General features: G+C 40.6%; 1 protein-coding gene across 3 annotated transcripts in view; it reads right to left on the minus strand.

Annotated features, from left to right (window-relative positions):
• Nucleotides 1-19455, minus strand: part of AOAH (acyloxyacyl hydrolase) — a 167213-nt gene that overhangs the window by 60412 nt on the left and 87346 nt on the right. For all 3 annotated transcript variants that reach the window (XM_007078576.3, XM_015535929.2, XM_007078575.3), the window contains exon 13: nucleotides 9028-9119. In XM_007078576.3, coding sequence (XP_007078638.2) covers nucleotides 9028-9119 — 92 coding nt within the window. The remainder of the gene's footprint in view (nucleotides 1-9027; nucleotides 9120-19455) is intronic.

Consider the following 19455-nt stretch of genomic DNA (forward strand, 5'->3'; position numbering starts at 1 on the left):
GATTTGGAATGGACTGTCCATCAGTACGATGCTATGAAATACCACGCAGAATTGTTCAAGAATGGAAAGTGCTTTGAGAAGTATTGTTAAAGGAAAGCATTAATTTACAGTGTATTATACACTGTTTAATGCCACTTATGGGGAGATTTTAATGAAATATTTCTTTATGTACCGATTTACACATGTAATCACACAGAAGGGATCTGAACAAAATCACGCTAAATTGATAATAGGGCTTTCTCCTGGGAAAGGGGGTGGAATTGGGGGAAAGCTTTGGCTTTTTACTATAAATATACCTCAGTATGTTTTGTAAGATGAAAATGTATTCATTATTTGAGTAATTAAATTAAAAAGTGAAAATTTAGAAATGAGTGGCATCAAGGGAGAAGTTTTGCAGATGGAGAGATTTGTCAGTATATGGCAGGAAGAGTCCTTGGCTAGGAGTTACGGCTTCTACAGATGGTCCTTCTGGCCCAAAGGGCAGTGCCCTGAGCCTTCATTCCATCCCTTCTTGCTTTCTCCATCCTTCCTTGCTTCCTTCCTTCATCCACCTTTCTTTCCCTGTTGGAACTTCCTCTCACTAACAGCATACTGTAGGATTTCTCATCTAAAAATGATTCCCCACAAGCTATCACACCTTTTCTCTTCTCCCTTTAATGGGGGAGGTTTTAATTTTTTATTTATTTTAATATTTATTTATTTTTAAGAGAGAGAGACACACATACAGAGCATGAATGGGGGAGGGGCAGAGAGCGAGGAAGACACTGAATCCAAAGCAGTCTCCAGGCTCTGAACTCTCAGCACAGAGCCCGACCGGAGAAGGTGGAGAAACTCGAACTCAGGAACCTTGGGATCATGACCTGAGCTGAAGTCAGGCAGTTAACTGATTGAGCCACCCAGGTGTCCCAAAGGGAACTTACTAAATAAGTTGTTGATGCTCACTTCCCTTATTACCTCCTGGAAACTACTCTCTGCAGTCAGGTTTCCATCTCCCCCCACTGAGACATCTCTGGCCAGTCTCCCTTGATCACCGCCCTGCACCCACAGTCCTCTTTCTCTGTTCCAGTCCTCCTCTGCCTCTGGCAGCATTTGGCTGAAAGTCACTTCTCCTTTGGAAACACTTTCTTCCCTTGGTCTCTAGGCTGCTGAACCCTTCTAGTTTTCTCTCTACTTTGAGAGCTATTTCTTCCTTTAAAAAATTTATTTAGCGGTTTATTTACTTAGAAAGAGCATGAGCAGGGGAGGAGCAGAGAGAGTGAGAGAGAGAATCCCAAGCAGGCTCTGCACTGTCAGTGTGGAGCCCCATGCAGAGCTTGAACTCATGAACAGTGAGATCATGACTTGAGCTGAAATCAAGAATCCCACCCTTAATCCACTAAGCCACCAGGCACCCCAAGGACTATTCCTTCCTTATCTTCTCTTCCTGAACCTCTAAATGTTGGCACCCCTCCCACCAGCTTCTGTCCACAGCCACATTTCTTTTTCACACTCATTCTCTGAAACAGAAGTTCTCAATTTGTTGCTCTCAGAACCATTTTATACTCTTAAAGTTACTGAGGAACCCAGAGAGATTTTTAAAGAAAATTAAATGTGAATTATACCTGTCAATATTATATGTTAGAAATCAAAACTTAGAAATTTAAAAGAATATTTAATTATTGATTCATTTAAAATAATAATAATAAAAATAAACCCATTACATGTTAACATAAGTAACATATTTTTTTCTGAAAAATATGTATTTTCCAACCCTTCCTCCAATTAGTGGGAAAAATGGCATCGTCTTACACTTTTTCAAATTTCTTTGCTGTCTGACTTAATAGAAGACAGTCTGGGTTCTCATCTCTGCTTCTGCATTAAATCTGTAGTGGTATGTTGTTTTGATGGAATTATGTGAAGAAAGTCTCATCTTCAACATATAGTTGTAAAAGGGAGTAACATTTTAATATCTTTTTAAAAATGTTTATATTTATTTTTGAGAGAGAGAGAGAGCACAAGTGTGTGCACACGTGCACATGCATGGCAGAGGGGCAGAGAGAGAAGGGGACAGAGGATCTGAAGTGGGCTCCATGCTGATAGCAGAGAGCCTGATGGCTGGACTTGAACTGACGAACTGCAACATCATGACCTGAGCCAAAGTCAGACCCCTAACCGACAGAGCCTCCCAGGCACCTCTACTTTTTTAGATAAGTATGGACAGTCTTCTTTGATTCTATACCAAAACTTGAGATGTGGTATTATTTTAAAGATTGATTAGTTGTCATGTGGAATCTGAAATTATATCAATGAAATTTTGTACCACATCACATTAAAATGCATTGGTCTATCTTGTACTTTGAATGGATCTTTTACCCATGCATGGTTTTATACATCATATACTGGTCATTTAGAAAATATTGGCTCACTGAGTTATGTGGATATTTTAAATGTTGATACATTTTATGATACAATATTGAAAAATCATACTTGTTGCTAGCACTACATATCAGAAAAGTTTTGGGTATTAGGAAGCTGTCAAGTTCATAACAGAAAATACAAGTTTTCAAAAACTCAGAATTTTCTTTGAAAGCTGAAACTTTATGATTAACGGTCAATACTGTCGGTTGTTTTCCTTGAAGCTCCTTCATTTCAGATACACTATCTGCCACATATCCAATCTGAATAACTATAATTTATTTTCTAGATCTTTTAAATAAAACCAGTGTTCCATGAAAAACTGACTAATTCAGCTCTCAACTCCCTCACAAAAGTGCTTTTTCTTAAGAAAATCCTATTTTTTCTTATGCAGTACAAGTGCTTTATGCATACCTCCCATTTCATCTGATGAAATTATTAAAAAATCATGGACATACTTTAAAAAAATTAATAATTCTTCTGCTCAATAGGTGAACTTTTCAGGGGAAGCTGCCCTCCACCCCCGGGCTATGTTTTAAAACGAGGGTTGTGTAGAGGTGAAGATCACAGTGACTATAAACATAGTTTGGCGCCACTGCCTTTATTCATGCTCAGATGTCAACAATTTCACCCACCATGTTTTTGTGCCATCAGTACCAATGGCTACACGGTGCAAAAGGCAAATACTGTTTTGGTACTGTTGTGAAAGTAATTTTTACCTTGTGGATCCCTCAAAAAGGCCTGAGAGACCCACCTCCCAGCAGTCCACAGACCACACTTGGAGAATCTCTGATGTAGACTGTATTTCACTCCAATCAGCCTCACCTAACTTCAAATGACCACCTCTCTGGCTAATTATTTGTTTTGCAAAGTATAATTATAAGATGACTAATGATTTGCACTTACATCACATGTAATTTTTGAATAATGGATTTAATAAGGTTATTAAGTCCACTAGTGTTTAGTACTTACATGTCTTTTTTTAAAACATGAAATTAGGTTAGCAAATCTTAGCTGCAAATCCCTTCTCTCCAATTTTCTGTTTTTAACACCCCAAGTGACTTGGTTTGGAATTATACACTGCTTTTCAAAATTGTTCTCTCATATAACGTCTATTGGGTTGGAGAGAATAGATAACCTTTAACACTCAGATTCTAGGACACCGCTCATCAAAGATGTGTGTTTAAATGTCCTTGAATAGCATTACTGTGCCTCTTTTCACAGTAGCTTTGTCTATTTCTTTCTAAGCGTGTACTATGTTTCTGGCCCCAAATAGCAAATCTAAGCCAGTGGCAGAGGGAGCAACATTTGTTCTACAAAATTCCATGTAGTTGGCACCCACTTATGTTGACCTACTGATCTCACTCTTCTCTTTCCAGCTTGATATGGTAACTTCGGTAATTGCTTTTGGTTCCTTTGGCTTTCATGATTTTTAATGGCTAACTTCACCTTTTATTTTTAAAGCTCTGATTACTGCCCTGTTTTTCCTCCCTCTGCTCTCCAGCTTTGAAGGACTTCTCTTCCATTTACCCCTGGCCTGCAGAACTCCACTGACTGGACCATCTCCTGGACCCACTTTCAGAAGGGGTTTTGGGCACCATAAATGCTCACATTAGATGTGGTTAGGTTCAGGTGCTTATGTTTGTTAAGGGTTTGGAGTTACCAGGTTCTCTGTCTGACTTTTGCTTAGAGGAAATAGTACCCATAAAGGACAATCAATTATGGAGTGCTACTTAAACCAGTAGCTGGTCAAGTAGCCAGCACCACACAGTGCAGGGCTTATGATGCAGATGCTCAAACTTTATGGCACAACAACCCTGGCCCTAGAGAAACATGGTTCCTAGAAAATTTCAGGCTCTGACCCATAAAATTAGCCAAGTCTTATCTGAAGGCACGGTCAGTTAAGGGGTGGAGAAAAGCATATTTGGTGGAGAGAAGCAGGAGCATATTTTCTCAACAGCTTCCTCCAATGCTTGTAAACCAAGGAGCATCAGGAGGGTAGGATGTGGACTTCAATAACACGTTGCCCTAAAGCCACTAAACTTTAATACTGGGGAGAACTTCAGAGATTGCTAGGTGCAACTCAACTTCAACATATAAATGAGGTCCAGGACTGCTGTATATTCCACTGAAGGCCATGCAGAACCAGAACCCTTATACCTGTAAAGGTGGTCTTCCTCCTACTCTACCACACCAACTCACAGGGCTCTGGAGTTTTAGATATTGCTTTAACTAGAAGTCCTTCCTTCCTGAATTTTGGTATTGTTTCCCATACTTCCATATGTGTTACTGGGCCTTGTGTTCTTTAACTTAAATAGGATTTTTCTCTTACATTAATTGCTTTTGAACATGATCTGAACATGAAGTACTATTTTTAATTAAAAAAATACCCATTTCTTCTCACTTACAATTATAGTTCCCTTCTCTAATGTTGGCTATTGGGCTCCCAGCTCCCATGCTACCAACCTCATAGGGTGGGTTTTTGTTTTGTTTTGTTTTCGTTTTTTTTTTTTTTTTTTTTGTCTTTGAACCACTCAATTACTTTCAGAATCACATTGGGAAAACAAAATAAAACACATGGTTTTAAACGATATTGCTTTTTGAATTTTCTCGAGCCTAAGAGTCAAGAGAACAGATTTTTGTTAATGTCGAATCAACTGAAGGATGTAAAGATTTGTGAAAGTAAGGGGTTGTATTTGTCTTTTAATGCATACATGTAATTTCAATTAGTTACATTTACCTCATAAAAAATATTAAATTTTGAGGGAGGAGGGTATGTTGGAAAAAGAAAAGGAAGGTAACCATTTTCTCTCCCAAGCAACATCTTTTTGCTTGCTTTCTTTCTCTTTCTTTCTTTCTTTCTTTCTTTCTTTCTTTCTTTCTTTCTTTCTTTCTTTTCTTTCTTTTTAAAGTTTATTTATTTATTTTGAGAGAGACAGAGAGCACAAACAGGGGAGGGGCAGAGAGAGATGATAGAGAGCCAATGCAGAGCCAGATGTGGGGCTAGAACTCACGAAACTGTGAGATCATTATCTGAGCCAAAACCAAGAGTCTAATGCCCAACTGACTGAGCTACCCAGGCACCATGCATCCTTTGCTTTCAAAGGTACATTTTCTAAAGAACATTGTTAATACCCAAAGCATGATGCTGATCACAGATAATAAGAAGCACTATCTACAGATCCAGTTGAAGAGAGAAATCCATAAATTCTATCCCATTTTGATAAGCATTTGGACTCAGAAGGACATGCTCAAAATGCCCGTGGAAACTGCCCATGTCGTTCATACATGTTGCTTTCTGGGTCAATATTCTTTTCATTCTCCTGATTCCAGCAGAAGAGGATCTTCTAATCTCTAATCTAATCTTCTAATCTCTCTAATATTTTTTACACGCTTTATAAATCTTTGTTATTTTAAGAAGGGGATTGGCCCAGCCTAGATTATCTGCAGTATATAATTTGCATGAGATTATAGAAATGGTTTAACAGGACCTACTGCTGGGAGGGATGTCTTGAATGGTGACACACACATGACTATCATGCTGCTATGTGTCTGTTTACTGGCGGAATCTGCTGCAACTCAGATTTCAGAGAATTTCCTTTTCTGTCAAAAGGAACTGAATATATTTCCCCCATTCCAGCTGGGTGGCAAAGAACACAGGCATAGTACACACAAACAGGTGGCAGAAAGAGCTCTTGGAGAGAAACGACTAGATAGCCTGGGGCCCCACAAACACATAGAGAGAAAAGCCCTTGCAGGGTATGTGACCCTACAGCATGCCAGCTGTGCTGCGCACATCCTTAGAAACACAACAGATAAGGACAGTACCTGGAGTCAGTGATGAGTAAGTTGCAGGACCAGATGGAAGTCTTGTAAATGGCAACACAGAGCCTGATACAAGAAGGTGCTAAGTCAGCACCAACTAGCTTAGGATAGGGACGACTTTCACCTAACGCACACCTAGCCAGTCACCTCCTTTGTGAGATGGTGTTAGAATGTCTCTGCACAGCCCTTATAAGGATTATAAACCATGAGTGGCTAAAGACTGGCAACTCTCCTCTCCCTTTCTCCCCACTGCCTTTCTCCTATGGACATCTGTCTGCTGCTGGGCTCTGATAGGATGGTGGTGGATGCAGCCATGGGACTGGAGGGCTAGTGGGATTTCACACTGAGAAGGGAGCAAACCCCTAGTCTGAGGACAGAAGAGACACAGAAGGACATTGGCTCCCCCTGTCACCCCCTCACTAAAATCTAAAAACAACTGAACAGTCTGCTTGGGAGCAGGAGCTATTTTGGGGCAGAGTTTTTGGGAAAATTAGATGTAGGAGATGTGGGGCAACTGTTGGTGAGTGTGAGCTATAAGTGGAAGAGATAAGGAAACCAGTTTTCCCTTCAACTGGGCCCTGCTGAGTGGATTCTTCTTTCACTCTTTGGATGACTCCAAGGAAGATTTAAACTACTTGGCAATTGTTTTATTTTTTATTTTATTTTTTTAAATGTTTATTTTGGAGACAGAGAGAGACAGAGCATGGGTGGGGGAGGGGCGGAGAGAGAGGGAGACACAGAATCCGAAGCAGGCTCCAGGCTCTGAGCTGTCAGCACAGAGCCTGACACGGGGGCTCGAACACACAAACCATGAGATCATGACCTGAGCCGAAGTCGGTCACTCAACCGACTGAGCCACCCAGGCGCCCCATTGGCAATTGTTTTAAACATCAGACTGGCATTTCCTCAATGGCAACCTTGTGAAGCTTTAGGTCAAAAGGTGGCTGAATTTTATAGGGTTCAACATAAAGTTAAACTTCCATTAAAAGTGTAATAAACTATATCCATTTCTCATTCATAATGTATTCCTTTGTTGTTGTCATAAAAGCTTTAATTTAGAGAAATCTCCAGGTGTTTTTGTACTGGATTGGTGGAGGCCAGTTAAATTTTGTTTTCTCACTTTCAGTGTTGACAGTGGGGAGATAGGTAAGAGTCTTTTTTCCAGAAAGCTGCTTCAGCTTGGCTATCTCTGGATGTGTTCCAGGTGCCAAAACAATAGCAAGTGCAGCTGAAGAAAGAGAGGCTAAGCCTGGTGCTCAGGGGGCCCCAGACCACCGGGAGTATGGGGCCCATAGAAAGGGAGCCCCTGATTGACCTTTGAAACAATGCATGCCATGTCTCCCCATGGAGAGGGCTTCTTTGATTCTTAGTCATTTCTCCATCCCATCGCTATTCTCTCAAAGTGACAAAGACTACAGAGAGCAACATTCCTGCAGGTAGAATGAAAAAAAAATCATACAGTTTGGGCATTGGGGACAAGGAGGACCCCTGCTCACCAAATTACTCCCTGGTATAGTGTTCCATGATGACAGATCCCACCATTTCACATTAATGTGGGTCCCTGGTCAAGTTTCTTAACCTGTCTATGTAACCCTTAGATTCCTCAACTGTGAAATGCAGAAATTAATGCCAGCTCCCTCACAAAGAGATGAAATGAGAAAAATCTCTACATAACACTCAGGGTAGTGATTTGCATACAGTGAATGTCTCATGAAGGTTACTTCTTGCTCTCCCTATCACTGATACTGTTAACATTATTACACTAACCTCATTTTTCATATGATTAAACTTGAAAACCTACACCTAAACTTGAAAATGCATCCCCTTTGCTTTCCCTATATTCACAGATGATTTCTACATTATTGTCAATGCCCTTTCCTGAAGATTGGTTATCATTTCCTGTTTTTTCTCTACCTCTTTCATTACACCAATCTTGTAAATCCTTTAGGGTATGGGCCCCTGGCCTGACACCCCAAAAGGAAGAGGCTATTGACTAATTCTATGAATTATTTCTTCAATGAATCTGTAGCTCTGTGTTGAGAGTTGTCTTGTGGCACATCTTTCTTGTATTATCATTATTTGTACATTTGTCTAATCTGCCCTATTTGATTTTAATTGGTTGCAGAGATAGGTCAAACCCCATTTACCTTTGAAACATCTGTAGCATATATTCCTGATTAGGTAGTAAGTATTTAGTAAGTATTTTTAGATGAATGAGTGAAGACAATAAGGTAATAATTGAATAATTTATTTATGATATATAATGTCCTCCATTAAATAAAAAAATGGGGTGCTAACCTATGAATGGCTGCCCCCAGGCTCTGAGTCAACACCTAATCACACATAGCAAATTGGGTTTGTGTGTCACTCAGATTTGCCATACATTGTCTCTACCTTCAAATCCAGAGCATTGAAGCCAGGGTGATTCCAGGACCTTGAGACTTGCCTAATAATTTTAGCCATTACCTTTATGGATATTAATTTCTGAGAGTAAATAATCAAGTAAACTTTCTTGTCCCTTGAATGAGAAAAAGTCAGTGATGTGTTTATGTCTTATCCATTAGAGGTCAACTCTACAGCCCCTGCAATGAGACTATTCCCTCCTTGTGAACACTGATAAAATTCAATTTGCATTACATCCCCCTGCATAGTGGACTCTATGTCAGTGGTAGGTTTCTTGTATGTTACTCATGTTCTAGAAGCAATTCCTAATAATTCTCGTTTCAACATCTTGGGAGCAAGCCCCGTCTCTTGTTCTTTCCTTACACAGATACGTTGAAATGTTTAAAGGTACTCAAACATACATACCCACTAATGGAGTCCAGAAACCCAGTAGCACCAGAGATTTGGGGCCAGTTGAGCTCATTGGTAAGAGCTGTTGGTAAATTGATGAAGGATTTCTAAAGAAAACATAAAGTGGTGATTATAAAAATGGTCATTTGTTTTTTACAGGTAGTAACATTATCCATTGCCTAGGCGGCGTTCTCTGTCTTTCTCACTCTCTTTTTCTTAATCTATTTCTTTAAGAGGCTTTGGTATATAAAGCGTATGCCACTCTATCATCAGGGACTTCACAAAGATCAGCATCACTCATGAACTGGCTTCCATTCAGCTTCTGTGAAAGATGTGAAATGTGTGGCAGCTTATACTCATCCCTCATTTGAAAGGGATGCTTCAGTAGATGGGTAAACTTTCCACTCTTTTAAATTTGCTGAGATTTTCTCCATATTTATTTTAGATATTCAGGAAATCAACTGCCCAAACAATAATAATACCCAAGCCCCCAGCAAGAATGCCTTCCCTGAGTTCAAAGCCATGTCCTCAGTCAATAAGATAGTGTCTCCTGACCTCCTTGGGAGTCTCAGGCACCTTTGAGAATCTAATTTTGGTTTCTTTCCTCACAAAGATGCACATATATTCAACACGGCCTATGATTTCAAGGGGTTCACATACCCCCTGTATCTCTTACACAGTCTCGGGTTCAAGAACTCCTGACACAGAGTGTTGACAAAACCAGGATTCATTTGAACCATGTTTCTATGGCTTGTGCAAAATCATAGAGAAAAAACATTGCCAGCTATGTCCCCTTAGTATTCCTTTTATAAATGCCCTCTGGGGTAAACCTCTACTCTGGTCTAATTTCTAGAAAAAGCTTATCTAGACTGATGTTTTCAGAATAGGGTTGCCAAATTTAGCAAATAAAAATAGAGGATGCCCAGTTAAATTTGAGTTTCAATACACTAAATGTATGGGGTGCTGTTGGTTAAGCATCTGACTTCAATTCAATTCATGATCTCACGGTTCATGGATTCTGGGACCCATGTAGGGCTCTGTGCTGAAAGCTCAGAGCCTGGAGCCTGCTTCAGATTCTGTGTTGTCCCCTCTCTCTTTCTGCCATTCCCCTGCTCTGTCTCTCTGTCTCAAAAATAGTCTTAAAAACAAAACCGGGCACCTGAGTGGCTCAGTCGGTTAAGTGTCCGACTTCAGCTCAGGTCACGACCCTGTGGTTTGTGAGTTTGAGCCCCGCGTCAGGCTCTGTGCTGACAACTCAGAGCCTGGAGCCTGCTTCAGATTCTGTGTCTCCCTCTCTCTCTGCCCCTCCCCTGTTCATGCTCTGTCTCTTAATAATAAATAAACATTAAAAAAATTAAAACAAAAAAACCCCACAATGTGGTGTCTATATACAATGGAATATTATTCAGTCTTCAAGAAGAAGGAGATTTCTGACCCATGCTAAAACATGGGTGAAACTTAAGGACATTATCCTAAGTGAAATAAACCAGTTTCATAAAAAGATAAATACTGTATAATTCCACTTATAGAAGGTATTTAGAGCTGTCAAATTCATAGACACAGAAAGTAGAAAGGTGGTTGCCAGGGGCTGGGAGTGGATGTAGAATGAGGAGCTGCCATTTAATGGGTACAGAGTTGTAGTTTTGCAAGATGAAAAAGTGTCGGAGATTGGTTGCACAGCAACGTGATATACTTAACACTAATGAACTGTACACTTAAAGGTGGGTAAGATTATAAATTTTACGTTGCAAGTATTTTATCACAATTAAAAAAAATGAGTACAAAAAGATTGAATTTCAGGTAAACAAAGAATAATTTTTGGCATAAGTGTGTCCTGTGCAATGTTTGGAACATGTTTATACTTAAAAAGTTGTTTGTTATGCATCTGAAGTTCAAATTTAACTGGGTGTCCTGTATTTTACCAGGGGATCTCAGTTTGGATACACACTCTGAAATCCAATGCTTCCTTTTTGCCCTGGCTGACAGGAAGCCTCAATGCCTGGCTGCAGGAAGCAGTTTATCTCAGGTACATAGTGTCTTCTCCTCCATGTGCCCTTGAGCTTCTCAACATTGAAAACCTATGCCTCCTTTGGATAAACATGAAAACCTTGGGTCCTCCTTTAATGTTTATTTTAAAATGAAAAATAAACTAAGGATAATGTCTAAAGGCAAATCCTATCAAAACAATTGTGGCACAGAATACAAGTTTTCAAATTGCATATGGCCCTTCCCCTGCTGGCTTCCTTGCTTATGATGATCCTTATCCTGTCTCCTAAAGAGAACCTAAATGTGGAGGCTATGAGGGAAGGAAAAGCCACACTTCTCTCTCATTAACCACTTGAAAATGTATCATTATTATTTTTTTCTGATTACAAAGTATACTTGTTATAGAACTGAAATATATAATAATTTACAATATAGAAAGTCTCTCATCACTTCCCCTTAAGAGATAATCATTATGAGGTAACCACTGTTAACACCTTGTGAGCTACCTATCGACATCTATATCATATCTGTATCTATGCCTATATCTATCTATATCTATATCTATATCTATATCTATATCTATATCTAAAGCTATCTATAGATGAACATTATATATGTGTTCAGAATAGGGTTGCCAATGGTTATGAATCTACCATCATTCTTTAAACTTGGAAAACCTCAAAACTCAAGTAGTTTTCCTAGTGTCAGAGTGTGATGGTTCCTACCATCATATAGAGAATGAGTACTCAAAATAAAATAAAATTTATTTCTCAACTGTGGACTGTAATGGGTTGAATTGTGTCCTCCAAAAAGGCATGTGAAAGGCCTAACCCTCAACATTTCAGAATGTGACCTTATTTGTAATAGGGGGCCATTGCAGATGCAATTAGTTAAGATGAGGTCATACTGAAATAGGATGTGTCCCTAATGCACTATGACTGGTCTCTTCACAAGAAGAAGAAGAGACACAGAGACACAGGGGCAAGACCATGTAATGATGGAGGCAGAAACTGGAGTCAAAGAACAAGTCAAGGAGCACCAAGGATCGCCAGTGATCACTGGAAGCTAGAAGAGAGGCATGGAACAGATTCTTTCTCAGATCTGTCAGAAGGAAACATCCTGCTGACACCTTGATCTCAGATTTTCAGCCTCCAGAACTGTGTGAACAATTTTTTTAAAGCCATTCAGTATGTGATACTTTGTTGCAGTGGTCCAAGGAAACTATGGCATGGTCTGAACTGGACAATTTGCTTGCAGTTCTTATCATTCTTATTCAGAGGTCCAAGATACGAAACTTCTACTGTGTTCATTTACTTCTCAAAATAAGTCATGTAACAAACAAATAAGTTCACACGCAGCAGTTGTCCTGTGGTGCCTTGCCCTGTTTTCCTTGGCTCTGTGAGCTTTCTCCTTCCACATGTCAATCCCAAGGACCCCATCCTTATTCTTATCCCAAGGGTGATTTTCAGCACAGTGGGGGCAGGAAGTGGAAGAGAGGTGACCGGAAAGGATGGCTTCTTGGGATTAACTATGCTGGTTAGCAACAAAATAATGTATTATCATTAATAATTATAATAATTATGTATTAATAAAATAACAATAATGTGTCAATTATGGTTTATCTCTATCTAAGGAGCAGAAACAGGCGATGGAAAAGAGGCTCCTGATGAATCTTGAAGCACCATGCAGTTCCAGTGACTGGCATTTTGTCACCCCTTAGCAGGAGGCACCCGCCACTTTCTGCTCAAAACTCCACCATTATTGTGAGTCAGATACTCTCCGTTTTGGTTTCTGTTCCTCCTGCCACTATAACTCAAATGTCTTCTCTGTGTTTTTTTAATCTTATTTTTTCCCTAGGTCTTGCTGTTTACAATGTGTGTTTGCTGTAGGATTTGAGAATATTCAATTCATCCAGAGAAGACAAGAAAAGTAAACAGAATGGATGAAACTCATAAGATTTGTTAGGCAGAGATAGTGAATAAGCAGGTGGCTTGTGATATGTAGACAGAATACGTGAGCTGTGTTAAGTGAGTCAGTAGCCTATAGAGCATATTGAGAGTTAAAGGAACAATACAACACTCCCCGATACCTCTCTCTCTCTCTCTCTCTCTCCTTTTTCTCAGTCCTCTGCATCATGACAACCCCAGATTTGGGGAACTGGGCACAGAACTAGGCTTCTGATTTGGGATGGGCCTGCTCTCTCTTTCATAGGGAGTTAGACAGGAACCCTGCTGGCAGGGAGGTGTGCCTGATGCTCTCTGCAGCCTGGAGCAGTAACGGAGGGGATGGCAGTTCTGAAGCGTGCCAGCCAAGTAGGGAAAGGCTTTACTCTAAAAATGCAGAAGCTCTACTTCTGTGTCTGGCTCTACAAAGACAGTGAAACTCCACGGTTTGGATATGACACATTGGAAATGGGTTCCATAGTCTATCCAGCCCCATTCTCAGTCAGGGGTGGGTGATAAAGTGTTTATCTTCCCAGTTGGGGGGGGGAGCAGATGTTGAGAGAGAGTTAGGACAGAGGAGAAAATGGCTGGCAGCCTTGTTTTGGGTAGTGGGGTCTCTCAATTCAGTCTCTCTGGATCAATCCCTTCAGATCTCAAATATCTGGGAGAATCCTGGACTTCTTGCTGCTCTTGAAAAAAGCCCCAACCAGTCCTGGAATCATCCCTACCAGGATTTAAGCTGGAGCAGATGGCAGCTGATGCTGAATCACAGCGGGGACCAGGGTGGCTTTGTATCTCACAGCCGAAGTCCTGGAAAGCCCAGGAAGGTCAGCTGCATAGGTTTGTCCTGGTCACTCAATTAACCTTGAAATAACACGCATTTGTGCTTTCCTGGTTAAATGTTTCAGACTTCATTTATGGTGTTATGGTGAAGTTTTACCATTCTTGGCTGTGCAAAACCAGGGGCTTTACCTTTGTGTCAGTTTTGGTATCTCCGATGGCTGTAGAATATTACTCTCTTTAACAGGAATGTTGGGAGGGTCAAAGGACAGTGAGGGGAGCAGCTTGACAAGTAGAAGCCCCACACTGTGTAAAGAATCATGTTTGGGTGGATTATGTAGTGTCCCCTCCAAGTGGATTGTCCCAGGTTTAAGAGGAATGAATTTTATTGCAGATAATAGAAAACATTTGAGCAGACAAATAGAAGCCCCAACATACTTTTTCTTCCTTAGTAAATTTGGTAGATAAAAATGAGAAGTAATGGCCATTAATAGCAAAGGTTTTATAGACCCTAGCAAAAAGAGAATGTTTAAGTCATATCACATTAAACACTAAAAGCCTTATTCACGCAACATTGTACCCAAGATATTTCAGGCATTTAAGGCAGGAAAGATGCAAATTAGGATCTCCCTCATCAACTCCTGCTTATTCCTCTTGAGCATTTATGTTCTCAGAAAACTTGTCTTAAATGTACCTTAAATGTACATATGTAGAAAGACAATGTTTACCAAGAAAAATTTCCCAAATTTGTAAAGAGCATCAGAAACTCAATGAGTGATAAGCCAACTGCCTCATTGCTTCAGATTTTCTTCTGATTTTATCAATGATACACAATGTTTTATGTCATAATTGACATGTATATACCATTTTTGTGTAATATTTTAACATTACTCTGTGTGTGTGTGTGTGTGTGTGTGTGTGTGTGTATTTCCATGAATTGAGAAATCCCACTGGTTCTCATTTTTAATGCATATTCAGTAAATATAAAACTTTGGATTTGGGAATATTTTAAGCCCTAACTTCAATAAGCAACTTATATTTGGGTTTCTTAAAACCATATGAAGTGACGGAGAATAATGGCATCAACCAGAAGTTCATTTGGTTCTGCCAATCTTCCAATGATAAAGGGAATATTCTTGGAGCCTTTATTTCACTGTTTCCATTTGAGCCCTCTCTGTCCGACAGTGCCATGGACAAATTGTACAGTGTATTCCCTTCTGTAGTACTGTTAACTGGGTTAGATCTAAGTTGTTTATTTTCAAATAATACAAAGTCACTTGGAGGAATCTGTAGCTAACTTCTGTTGGAAAAAGATATGAAAAATATCATCAGTTAAATAAGTTTTTAAAAATTTATTTATCAGGAACTAAACTCTCAAAGCAGACAGGTTTTGTTGTTTTACTCAAAGAGGAAAATAGCTCTTAGGTTGGTCTTTTGATAATGGAACAAGAATCTCAAGGCCTAGGAATCAGAGATCGCTGTTTAGTTTTGGGACCACGAGCCTCCCAGTCCTCTTGGTCGGCCACTATTTCACCTGTCCTGCAGGTGGCCTAAATGAGGCTGTGCTCCTGCTTTGTGCCTTTTTCCCCCTCCTTTGAAAAAATTTTAAATTTACTTATTTAAATTCAAGTTAATTAACATACGGTGTCATCTTGGCTTCAGGAGTAGACCCCAGTAATGCATCTCTCACAGATGACATCCAGTGCTCATTCAACAAGTGCCCTCCTAAATGCCCATCTCCCACTTAGCCCATCCTCCTCCACCTCCCCTCCAGCAACTCCCAGTTTGTTCTCTGTATTTAAGAGTCTCTTACAGTTTGCTTCCCTCTTGGTTTTTCTTATTTTTCCTTCTCTTCCCCTATGTTCATCTGTTGTATTTCTACACCTTTCAATCTCACAGGCCTGCTCTATGACCTCCTGCCTTCTCAGGCCACTGCCTGGGACTCAGTCTCATCATCCACCCTCCCCCCCTCCTATCTCCCGCCACTACCTTAGTGCATTTCCTTATAGAAATACCAAGTCATGAAACTTCAAGGGCCCTCCTTGTCCTTCGCACAAACTTTCTTGCTCTGGTCCCTTTCCTTTAGGCTTTGATATGTGAATAAATCCTATAAATGAATGTATATTCCTTCATGATGCTTGAATGTGCTACATTTCCCAGGTAACTGCGTTTTAGGCCAGAGGAGAGAAAGGACTAATAATGAATTCCCCCTATGTGCCAGGCACTGGGACGGGAAACTTGTACACACTGTGTAACTTCATCAAACAACTCTGTGAGGCAGGGGCTAGTCTTCTTCCTTCCTTCCTCGGTCCCTTCCGCAAACACTGTTTGAGCAACTACCATGTCTCAGATGCTGGATACTACCTTTTAGAAAAGGAACAAGCATCCAAGCCTCAGATGAACAGCAGTAAATTAAATGAGCACGCCTCAACCTACTAGGAGATACTAGAAAAAGCCCATTTTGTGGTGGCACCTCTTGTCACTGGTCCCGGGCCACAGAGGACTCTGTATTTTCTGTGCAGAAACTGGGCCACGTGGGACTCAGGAAAACTGTGGCAAACAGAACTCAGAGGGAGTTTGGGTGACTTGCCAAGGTCACAGAGCTGGTACGCAGTGGGGCTCGGATTTGAACACAGGTGCTGGTGGGATTAGGAAGGGAGAGGCTTGGAGCAGGCCAGAAGAACCTCAGCTTTCAGTAACCCCTTGTATCTGGTCCTTGCTTTCCCCCTAAGCTGCCAAATCTCATGGAATCACAAACTTGGCTAAGCTGGATTGGCTAGTTGTTGAAAATGAGGCTTCCTGGGTGTCTACTGAGAGGATGGTCTCTCAGATACTACTTTGGGTAAAAGGTTCAGAAATCTACAGATAATCCAGGAGTGGCTGCTATCTTTTCCTCTCTGTTTCTCTTATGTGGAAGCCAAGCATACCTTATGAAGAGTACAGAATGGATATTTTTGGGATACATACTGAAATGATATGTGAGCCTACACAGACACATACATACACACCCCACTCACATATTCCCAGGGTCTGTTCTGTCCTCACATCTGCTGGGGAAAGGCAGACTCAGAGAACCACTACCAATCTGGAGGTTTATCTTCCAGTGCAGCTGGCAGATAAAGGTCTGGGAGAGCAGGGGAAGTATATTTCCTCTGGTTTCTGCCTCTCAATCTCAGACTTTACTCAGTCAGGCAGCATCATTCACATAAGCTAATACTTTGATATAGACAATTTCAAGAATGTAATTAAACTCTGAGTTTGACTCATAAACCTTAGAATCCTGTACACAGTGAAATGAGTCTCCTATTGATGTCCTGGTGGCCCTATAATTCATTAAACATACAGAGAGAGAGAGAGAGAGAGAGAGAGAGAGAGAGAGAGAGAGAGAGAGAGACACAGGGAGAGAGAGAGAGAAACACATCAAATGCCATCCTGTGCTAGGCACTCTGTTTACCACTGTACCAAGCAGTAGTAAGTTCCTCCTTTGTGGAGCTCACAGTCTAGAAAATAAACATTTCCCAGCTGGGTACCTTGAAGACTTTCTTTACCTCTTCTGTATCTCAGTTTCTTTGTCTATATGATGGTCTAATAACGGCACCTATCTCATCGGGTGGTCTGAAAAGACAATCCATTTAGAATTGTAGGTGTTCAATGAAAGTTAGCTCTTAGTGGTAGTGATAGGGAAGTCCAGAGTGATAGAAAGGACACCTGTCTCATATGTGGGGGTTTGAAAAGGAATCTTGTAAGAAATGTCATCCCATGTGAATCCTGTGAGGTTACTGAGAGGGAGCCAGACAAAAAGGGGCAGGGGAAAGAGTTTAAGCACTGGCAATACCATATACAAAATTCCACAGCTGAATCCATCCTATTACATACAAGGAAGACCAACAAACTCTGCCTGTAACAAACCCAAGGAGCATATATGCCAGTTCTCTATTGCTCTATCTATTGTTATGACCAGTAACAACTGCTCAGCTCCTGGGATGATACCTATTGAAGGCACATTTAAACTTTAGCAAGAGCTAACTAAGTAGTTTTCAGGTAAAAAACGTATAGCATTTCATCTTTGACCCTATGCCAGTCCAAAGCCTTATGGGGCAGTGAAGAAAGTCAAATAAAGATTTCTAGCAAAATGTGACCAGTAGACATAAAGAGGACAGAATGGCAAGCAACAATCTTTCATCATTTTGCCAGAATATAGCTCTTTTTATTAATCTATTTTTTCACCTTGTCAGCTCCTCTTAGTCTCTTTCATTCCCCTTTTCTTTTATTTATTATTTAAGGTCTAACCCCATCATTTATTTATTCGATGAATGAGTTGAGGGATGCATTTATCTAATCGCCCCATACCAAATGAAAATGCATTGTGCAGTTGGATTTCTTCCACAAAATTCAAGTCCTTCCATCATTATTTCTAGAGTGGTTGAAGAACTGTATCCAAATTCATAAAACTGAGAAAACAAGAGTTTAAAGTGTCCTGCTTCTATGCAGAAAAAAATCACAACCTTTTCTTTCATGGAGCCAGTGGAACACATTTTTTCACAAACAAAAAATAACTATTCTAAGGGCCAGGAACAGGCAACAAGGCACACATATCATAAAATTTCACTCTTCAGATACCTTCATTTGTAAAGGTTTGGTCATTTTTTTGAAGCATTCAAGCTGCTGTTTGTCTGGGGTGGGGTAGTTTTCATTTTTTGAGAGGTAACGCCAAACATTAGACTCTAGAAGCCCAAAGTCCACAGCCAAGCTACAGGGGAAGCCATCACGGGGGCACCTAATGACCAGGCCAGAACTGGGCTGTCACTCCCCACTATCTAGCTCATCAAAAATGATCTCATTTTCTTCCTCTCCCCTCTTCCACCTTATACCAAGAAGCTATCACAAAACCTCGCTGATTCTATCCTTCCAACTTGCACATGTGATGGTCCTGGGTTACTGCCACAGCCTCTGGCCAGGGTCCCTGCCTTCTCACACTCCCCCTACCATCTTCAGCAGTCTATTCTAGAATCTTGTTGGGGAGCTTTGTTAAGATATGGATCCTGTTTGGGTAGATTTGTGGTGGGGTCTTAGAATTTATTTTTAATAAGTGCCCTAAATGGCTGCAGTGACTGGCCCGGTTTGGGAAACACTGCTCTTTGGGCTACAGTAGCTGTTCAAAGTCATCCTCCACATGGCACCACCCACTGCCCCAACTTCTTCTCACATCCCACTCAACTACCTGTGGGCCACTCAGACCTTCAGGCCTGTCACAAGCTCTTCTTCCTACTCTGCGGTCTTTACTTATCAATTGCTACTCATTGGTCAAGCATTAGCTAAATCCTGACTTCTTTGGCCCTCCTTCCTTTGTGAGGTGCTCTTCTCACTCTCATCACACCCTGTGCATGCTTAGCTAATTACACCTAACATGCCAGCACTAGGGTGGAGTAGGCCAACTTTTTAGTATAAAGGGGCTTTGGTCTCTGTTGTGACTACTCAGTTCTGCCATTGTAGTGGAAAAGCAGCCACTGACAATATGTAAATGAATGTGCATGCTGTGTTTCATTGAAACTTTATTTACCAAAAAAAGGGAGGGACCACATTAGGTTCAAGGGTCATAGTTTGCTGACTTCTGCTCTAGGCTCCAATGTATTCAGTTTGTGTCTGGGCTCCATGTTTAACTGCATTATCTTGGGTAAGTTAGTTATCCTAAGTCTTCATTTCTTCATCTATAAAACACACATAATAATGGGGT

This window comes from Panthera tigris, chromosome A2, assembly GCF_018350195.1.
Source record: "Panthera tigris isolate Pti1 chromosome A2, P.tigris_Pti1_mat1.1, whole genome shotgun sequence".
NCBI lineage: Eukaryota > Metazoa > Chordata > Mammalia > Carnivora > Felidae > Panthera > Panthera tigris.